The following is a 9,237-nucleotide window of genomic DNA, read 5'->3' as shown; positions in this document are numbered from 1 at the left end:
TCCAAGAAAAAGGATTGTCTCATAAAGGCTACAGTATCCGCAAGCCTTGTGCAAAAACCTCCCTTTGAAAGACAGCACCAGGAAGCAGATCAAGCCATAGCATTTAAAAGGCTGTTTGAAGACATCAACAGCACAGACGACAGCCTTCACGGACACAGAAGCCTCTGATCTATCAGTGGACAAGTCAGACTACATTAAAAATAATGGATCCTTTCCACCTTAAATAGAAAAGTTCAAGTTACCATGTTTGTAAAAAACCCAAACAAAAACACAAGAACTTGAATCCCCTTCTTGAAAAGCACCAGTCAAGACCACAAGAAATCACAAGTTAACAGATTTTTGTAGAAATAAACCACACCGTAACTCTCCTTCCTTGGAAGAGGGAAAAAAAAAAAAATCATAATGTTCTATTTGATGGAAACAAACCTGTCATTACTTTTTTTCATACAAATATATCAGCACTGAACCTGTGTTCTTGTGAAAATGTAAGAACATTATACCTATGCATCAGGAAATATTAGGAGCTAACAGTCAGCCTGGGAGGTGAAAAAGAATGAAAATTTTCACACTGTGCAGACAATAGAAGGTAAAATAAATACATTATTCTGTACCTGGTGTGGATAGGCATCTCCTGAACCCATTTGTCTTTTGTTCTGGTCAAAAATAATCCACAGTTGACTATCGAATTCAGATTCGTACAACAGTTCACAAAGAAGTGGACAACTTGGAGTTACTTCTCCACTCTTAGGCTATTAAAAGAAAGGTCAAAACATTTAATCCACCACTGCATAAAACAAATACAATCCTTACATGCATATTCAAAAGGATACCTGAACTAAAGCCCACTTCAAGCAACAGCAGCTCCTGAAAAGAACCAAATCAGAAGTTTGACTGTAGAGAGTCTAGAGTGTGAATCTAGACCTCGTTTCTGACAGAAAGCTAGTTAAAGTTGAAATTTGGGTTTAGAAAATAAGCTGTATTTATTAATGACTTTTAAAAAAAACAACCACCCATAACCCTTACCTGATGGAAGTTATAGGTCAAAACCATCTCATACAGTTGACGATTATTTGGTAAAATATCTCTGGAGCCCAAAGGTTTTATTTTTGCACTCACTGGTCTGCAGTTAACAAAAAACAACAGAAGATACTCTTAAGAAACACATATCCTCTATCACAATTTGTTTTGCTTAAGCAGAAGCAAATTCTGAAGTACAACTGAACTCAGTACATGCAGTAACATCTTTTAAAATACTGTAACTATCCAGGCAGCATAAATTCCTCAGTTAAAATGAATGTCAATTCAAAAACAAGGTTTAGTGACATTACAGACACTGCCAAATAAAGAAGCCAACAGAACTTAGCATACACGTTTAAATGCTCAAAATTAAATGCCATTTAAAAACAAAAAAAGGGGGAGAAGGAACCAAAAGACTTCAGAACTAGGAAAAAAAAAAAAATCAGGTTCCTTTACATCTCTAGTATCCATGCTGCAATCTGCACTTTTATTCATAGATTGAAAGATTAATGTCACAGTAGTTAGAGGACAGAATAAATAGCTGGTAATTGCTATAGGTTATACCAGACGAGAATCTGTAAGAGGTCTTACACAAATCAGAGTAGTAACACAGAAGAATGATAACATACACTATCTAGGTAATGGTCAAAAATAACTTTTGGAATACACTACTAAACACACTACCTGGGTAGCGTATGTAAACTCAGGTACAGTTAGGACAAGCTACCGTTCAGAGCAGTACAAACACTTCAGACCTTAAGCATCAAATAATATAGGCTAAATAATAACGATATAGGAAAATCAGAACTTCAGAAATAAAGAATAGCAGAATGAGGGTGGCCTGGCATCACTTAAGTTCACATTTCCTTCCTTCATTCTGACAATGTTTAATTATATGATCAAAATTCTTCTGTAAGATTCTGTTAGCTCTTTCACTGCCAAGAGCCCAGACTAGTCACCCAGTAAAATATCTGTGCTGGGTCAGACCACAAGTCCAGTTAACCCAGGTTTCCTAGTCTGGTAGACATCAGATAGACTGCTGACAGACTTAAGAACCAAGTAATACCAAGCATGATACGTCTCCCTAATACTCACCCTACCTCCAAGCATTTGAAACTCAAGAGACTGAATAAGAAGCCATTCAGTACTTTTTTCCTCTGTGTTATGACTCAGTACTTCATTCAGAGACACTATTCATGCCTTTATTTATATACATAAATATTTCTCATTAGTTTACTTAACTGCAGTTTGTTTATGTCAGATGAGTACCTCAAATATTATAAGGAGATAAGAGCATCTCCATTTTACAAACCAAGAACGAGGCACAGATATTAGGGGATTGTTTTATTTCCTCACTCAAGGCATATCAAATTGGGTATTTCTGAATCTAACATTAGGTGGCATGTTCATTAAACCTCAATTCCGGTTACAAGTATCCAAAAATGCTAGACAGAGCCCAAGGTCTCCACTGAGAGGCCCAAAAAATGGAACACTTTGGATTACTGACCGCTGTGAAATTGTCTGGCCCAAGTCTTAAAAGCACTGCTCAAACTGTATGGCACTTCTTTTTCCTCCTCAAGTGACCGACTTTAGTAATTGCTGCACTGGTTAGGAATTATCCAACAAAGTTTTTCCTCCAAATCAGCATGTGTCAAACTGACAACAAGATAAACACAACTTTCCACACAAAATCCTGTACCAGATCCTACAAAAACACTTCCGATCAAGCAAGAGAGAGAAGACAGTCTTCCCAGGTCAAAATTGGGCAGGACCAGAAGCAGCTGCTTAAAAAACAAGACAACAAACAGTACCACCAAGTAACCCTACAATTTTTTCCTCTAGATATTAAAGTGCCTTTTACCTCCAAGTGTCTCCTTCAGAAGCAACGGAGTATTTTTGTAATTTTTTTTTTTAAATTAAAGAAAATAATTTGTATGAAAAAAAATTTCTCAAATTTTGCTGAAGTTAAAAAAGAGACTGCTGAGAAATTGCATTAATTGATGCTTCCAAACCTACTCAAAATTTGACAATAATATTGCTGTTACCCTAAATTTCACTGTTAACGTGTTACTGTTTTAATTACATACAAATTATTTTCCCACTTGCCCAATACAGTTCCCCAGAAACTCTACCTGAGCGTTTGAACCCAGCTTTTCAGATTTATGCATGGAGCAATATCTTCATACTTCAACAGGGATTGAACATCAAATCGTACGATGCCTTCTGAAGCATGCTAAAGAAAGAGTATATAACAATTATGCTTCTGTGCACGTAATGTCAGAAGTGGACCATCTGATATGTCCCTTAAAAAATACAACACAAGCCGTATTTATCTATACTATAAGAAGTAATATTACGTGAGTTTGAAAGTGTCACAAGCTTATTTCTATTTTACAGCAGCAGATATACTGGGACTCGCAAAACTAGCAACTGGAGCTAAAGTCTTATTTATGTTCCCCTCCCCTCAATAATTTAATTACTTTGTACAGAACTCTACAAGTCACACTTTGGGCAGGGCTGGGTTTTCTTTGTGCATTTGTGATGATTTCCTTTGAATATATAATTCAATATATGCAAATATTATTCAAGTAGAATCTTAAAATGAGTATTTTTGGTGCTTCTGCTTAGGATTATTATCACAGAATAGCTCAACTTTGTGAAAAACAAACAATACTACATAGACAGGCTAGTGATGGGCAAAATCATTTGAAAACTTTTTTTCCAGCAGTATCTCATGACAGAGTCACCAGTATATCAGCACTATTAAAATTTATTTTATGAAAGTTACAGGTACTGAAGAAAGAAGGGCAAAACTGTTGGTATTCTCTCATTTTTAACTCTCCATTATTCAGCTGATGTAATCCTGCTGGGGTGGAGGGAGCTGCTGTGCAGACCACCACCACCAGTTATTTCTTTTCCTGTTCTACTGGTTCAAGAGCTGGTACCTTAGCACAAGGCACTCACTCTTTTCCCCCCAGTTTATTCAGCTCTTAGAGCCTGAATACATCCAAATTCACCCATGAATATGCTATAACTTGTTCTGGTCCTTAGCTGAAAAAATAGAGAGGGGCCAGGATAAAGTAGCATGGTGCTGCTTCATGTAGGTATTGCCATCTCAGTTCTCAGAGAGCCCTCTCCTGGGTGAGGCAAACTCAAGCCAAGCCAGGTTGCACAGGACACCAAAGAACACAGGAGGAAGACAAAGTACTGTAAATGTTATGATACTAACGTTTTCAGCAATTTTTTCAATCCTTTAGTATCACAGAGCCTTAGGCATCATGACACTGCCCATCCGCTGTGCCTTCAACTGCCCTAAATGACGAATCTCAAGCTAGTTGGCACATCTCAATAAAACACCGAACAGAAAATAAATTTTAATGACATTTTATATTTTATTCTGAAAGTGGTATTCAGATTATTGTCTTTTAGTAATGGTAGTCTAGGTATTCAAGTTCCAGAACTGTGGTCCCAGCAAAGTTTATTCACACAAACACTTGCTAGTGTAAGTATAGTGACAGTTTCAGCCTTTTAGTTTGTCCTTTCTACTGGTCTGGGTTTGGGTTTTTTGTTCAGTTTTTTTTTTCCCCTACTGATTTATGATGAGAAGGCATAGAAAAATAATCATAAATAATGGTAATGGGCATTTCTGTGGGACTGAACTCCTATGTACCTATTTTTAAGAGAAAACATGAACATCTCATTCATAAAGATACTTTTAGTCTTTCTAAATACAGGCAAGAATGAAGAAAAGCTTTTTTTTATTCTGAGGTACCACAGGACTTCAGAATAATTCAAAATAAACACTCTGAAAAACTTACCATGTTTAGCTGAGGAGTAGCACAAAGTACACCATGGAAAGAAACTGTGTAATTAATGCTAACATCGCTAAGGCTTGCCCACCACCGAGCAACACAGAATTCAATAGTTTTTCCAGCCTAGGTAACAAAAGCACAAAATTAGACTCAAGTTCTCATCATCTCCTTCTATTCACCCCAGCTTCCCTCATCCCAAGCCAAAAAAAATTGCAGTAAAGCTTAAAAAAGGCCCCATTATGCCCAATTCACTCCAATTGTATACATTTGTATGGTAACAAATAAGACATTCTACTTGGTCTAGAAACCACAAGACAGCTTCAACAAAGCAGGATGACGGACGATTACATCAAAACAAAGAATGCCAGAGGTATACCCTACAGAGAAAGGTACAGCTTTTAAATGTGACATCTTCCTTTCCTATTCTTCAAACTAGGCAGACAGGTTAGTTCATAGCCGAGTTTAATGTGTGTGCCCTCGAAAATGTGTATCAGAAAAAGGGATCCCAGTCCCTGACTAAATAAGATGACACGAAGCTTGGGAGGTTTGGGTTGGTTTTTTTTGGTTGTTTGGTTAGGGTTTTCTGTTGGGTTTTTTTTGGTTTTTTTTGTTTTTTTTTTTTTTTAACTAGCATGATAAAATTCACAATGTGTCAGTGGGACAAACTTAGCTTAGGGTCCCCTACCTGACATTTTCAGAGGGTAAGGGACTGAATAGCACAGAAATCATAACCACTTTTAGGCTTTAGAGTTATAAAACTAAATTATGCAAAGCAGGGGACAAACTTGAGAAGCGGACTCTGTCACCCACACCCCTCAATGGTTGATAGCTCACTCCCTGGTTCTACTTTGGACTCTCGAGCTAGCATTAATCAGGCTAGGCCTGCTGTATCTAAGCAGTATGAACATAAGCCAGTCAGCTTCAACATCAGGGAGATGTCCCAGACTACCACATTAAACACTAAAGGCAAAGCATGCTCAACTATATCTAAAGTCATAGCCCCTGTCTGAACAGGAAACAAACTGGTTTGTAGAAACAAGTACCAAGAAATTGAAGAGATTAACATGTATTATACGGGCGTTACCAAACAATTAAGAAACACTAGCAAGCTATAAGAGATCTTTTCAAAACTGAAAAACAGATGCATTCGCTACCATAACAAACGCAGGACTTCATGGGTTTGGGGTTTTTCTTTGGAAAAAGAAATCCAGAATGAGTTATGTTGTACTGGTATTACTTTCTCTCTCTTCCCCCATGCCACCCTAAAGTAACTTACTAAGACAGGAAATGCTTCAGTCACTGATCCTTTTTCTGGTAAGGATAAAAATTTGTAGAACTCATGACTTCTATATGCTTTTTGTTTCACTAGCTGAACAGCATGAAGCACAAACTTGGCAGTCACATCAGCTGAACATGAACATACTGTCACTTCTAGATTAAAGAAAAAAAATCAAGTTTAGTTTCAAGAGCCAAGAATTTTAGAAGGAAAGCAGAGATTCACCAGAAAAAACATTAGTTTCACAAGTAATTTGTAATTTAAGAAGTTATGCAGTACCCCAAGTGGCTCCATATGCGAATAATGCTTGTATATCTGTTATTTACAAAGACCCTTTTAGATCAAGGAAAACCAGATAAGTTCAGAGATCAGTTAAGAGAAACATTACTCAACTAAATGGTGAAAATTAATCAGATAGTACAGATGTATAATCTGTACAGGACAGACTGCTGCCGTATTCAAAATTAAAAGTCTCATCACTAACTTCAGTCTAAATGGAAGATTCTTGAAAGGATTATTATTTAATAATCTCACACAGGAAGACAAGGAAAAAAAACAAATTCTTTCCTCCTTGCAGAATTATGAGCTACTTGCCCGTCACAAAAATCATATTTTCTTCAGTTCAGACATCTTTCAAAACTAGGCAAACCTCAGACAGCAATACTTTTCCATAAACACAGGGTACTCCTCCAGTTATGGGCAATCACTTCAGATTGTATTTGCCGGTTTCTAGAAAACTGAGAACGAGGATTCTACCATACCAGAAACCATGAGATAACTCAAAATCACCCATCTAAGAGCTTGAAATTAAATAAATATTTCATGCATTCATGGGTCAAATTCTTCAGTTCTTATTCAGGCAGAACTCAAAATTATTTCAAAACAATTTTGTCAAGTCTGACAGATGTGATTTTTTTATTTAATTAATGTGGTCATTTTCCTTACCAGCCCACGTAGCTCCCTGTGGAACATCAATGAAGTGCCTTCGGATTTGACCAGGTTTAAAATGAACATCTGTATATATCAGGTCATAACTTGATGATTCATCTACTCTGTATGTCAAAAAGAAAACACAAACAGTAATCAAACACTGTGAAGCCTCCTTTTTTTTTTCTAAGAAATATTTTTAAATGCAAAAATACTCTCAAAAAAAGTGTACAATCAGGATATTTTGACCTCAGCACCTATTATTTTAATCCATACTAGTGTGGATTATTTTAAACCGTACTAGTAGAGAATCTGACAGTGCAACGTATCTAAAAGATCCCTACCTCCCTGAAGTTACTGTGCCTAAATATGAGTACCAAAGAATCCTAGTTTTCAGTGGATCTGCTTCTCCTGGCTGAGTGACTTTCCACTAAAGCGAGCTAAGGTATGTAAGAAGTAATATTTCTAGTAATGAGTTAGATAAAAGTTACGGGTTTTTTCTCAGGGTAGATTGTCCACTGAATAGGTTTAGTAAGATACTCTCCTTCCTTATCAAGACCACCGAAGTCATCTGTTTAAACCAATGATGGGCACAATACTAACCCTCTAAATTCACTGTATTAAAGTCATGATGGAAGTTTATCCCAATGTTCACCTGCCAAGCAATGCCCCCTACCTTTATATACTCTAGTCCACCAGTTAGAAGTGAAAAAACAAACTCCAGTTGCTCTACACTTATGAGTATACTGACTGACACTTTGGTCACCAAGCCAGAAGTCATCTGTATTCTGATGGACCAGGACGCTGTTGCCACTGTGACTAAGCCCACCAGAACACACTGCCTTCTGGCTGCCAGGACCAGAACTACAAAAAAGCCACTGCTGTGTAAGTCTGCAGCAAGAATCTTTTCAGATCTCTGCTCCCTTATCAATGTTAGTTGTAAGTTCAAGAACTCCCAGAGAAAGAAGGTGGTGAAATAAATGACAACAAGTAAAATGGGTACAGAAAACGAAACTAATCTTAAAAAAATGCAGATAAAGCCTGAGTTTACTGACCTTGTTGGGATAACAACAGTTATTGGAACTCTGAACAGAGGGCCTGCATTAGGCATTGCTATATCATAGCCACGAACCTAAAAAATAAAATATAGCCACTTAAAATCTTTGGTCAAAATTAAATCATAGAAGACAACCTTAAACTTAAACTAGTTTTCACATTTATACTCATTTCAGTCTTTCCCCAGAAGTTTTCAGGCTCTCAACTCACATTTAATAGTCCCTATAGCAAAAGCTCAACCTAGTTTCAACTCAGAATTTGTCCCAAACGGCTTTATTATTTTATTTCACCTATTTTTCTTGTCATATTAAAAATACTTTAATCCTTGTTTTCCAAAATCATGCTTGAGAAAATATAGTTCAATTTACCATGTCCTTCATGGTCAAGCTTTAAATATTACCTCTGAAAATTCGTTCTATCATCACTTTGCGAAAATGTTCTCAGTGGTACCATAGAAGACTTGCAACTCTAAGCATTTTAAGCAAGTCACTTCTAAAACGCAAGCTGATACCATCTTCATTATCATCAACTACAATGCAATGGAAACATTTCAATGTCAATATAAGGTCTGGGATGAGGATGGAAAGAGTCGAAAAATATTTTCTGTTGGTGGATTTCTTTTGCAGGAATGAAAGACAACGGGGGGAGAAAAAATGAGAAATGTAATGGCTTTCATATAAAATTTGTACAAATTTGAACATAGCCACTCAAAGTCAGCAAAATGCTTCTGCTGTACATAGCCATTACTGCACATTTTTCTCCTTCACCTTCCAAAATGGGACGGGGTAGGGGTGAGGAAACAATAGGTTACATCACTGTGCCCAAGCAACTCCTCAAGGTAAAGCAAAATCTTGGGTCCATGTAAGATGGCATGGCAACCCCACAAAAGCTAGGCCAGTCCTTAAACCACCACAGAAAGAGAGAAATATTTAAGACCTCATGAAAACACAAATCTCTATCCTCAATACAAGACCGAGCCAGACAGTCAAAGGTGAAAATAGATCTAGAGAAAAAAACTTAATGAATGGTTAATTATTTGGTTTGTATTTTCTATATGCTTTATGTTTTAAACACAGATACTCGAAGTCTCATCGGCATGCGCTATAACATAGCATAACTATTGCTGAACCCTGGATTCAGCCTACATAG

At 36.9% G+C, this 9,237-nt stretch overlaps 1 protein-coding gene across 1 annotated transcript in view; it reads right to left on the bottom strand.

The window, feature by feature from the left end:
• Positions 1–9,237, bottom strand: part of TPP2 (tripeptidyl peptidase II) — a 36,620-nt gene that overhangs the window by 22,943 nt on the left and 4,440 nt on the right. The window contains exons 5-11 of the mRNA XM_009702794.1: positions 8,088–8,164; positions 7,051–7,157; positions 6,106–6,260; positions 4,836–4,952; positions 3,150–3,250; positions 1,024–1,120; positions 612–749 (exon numbers count right to left, since the gene is read on the bottom strand). Coding sequence (XP_009701096.1) covers positions 612–749; positions 1,024–1,120; positions 3,150–3,250; positions 4,836–4,952; positions 6,106–6,260; positions 7,051–7,157; positions 8,088–8,164 — 792 coding nt within the window. The remainder of the gene's footprint in view (positions 1–611; positions 750–1,023; positions 1,121–3,149; positions 3,251–4,835; positions 4,953–6,105; positions 6,261–7,050; positions 7,158–8,087; positions 8,165–9,237) is intronic.

Source organism: Cariama cristata, unplaced genomic scaffold, assembly GCF_000690535.1.
Source record: "Cariama cristata isolate BGI_N322 unplaced genomic scaffold, ASM69053v1 scaffold1986, whole genome shotgun sequence".
NCBI lineage: Eukaryota > Metazoa > Chordata > Aves > Cariamiformes > Cariamidae > Cariama > Cariama cristata.
Note: the sequence above shows the minus strand (reverse complement) of the source record. Positions and strands in the feature narration are given on the sequence as shown.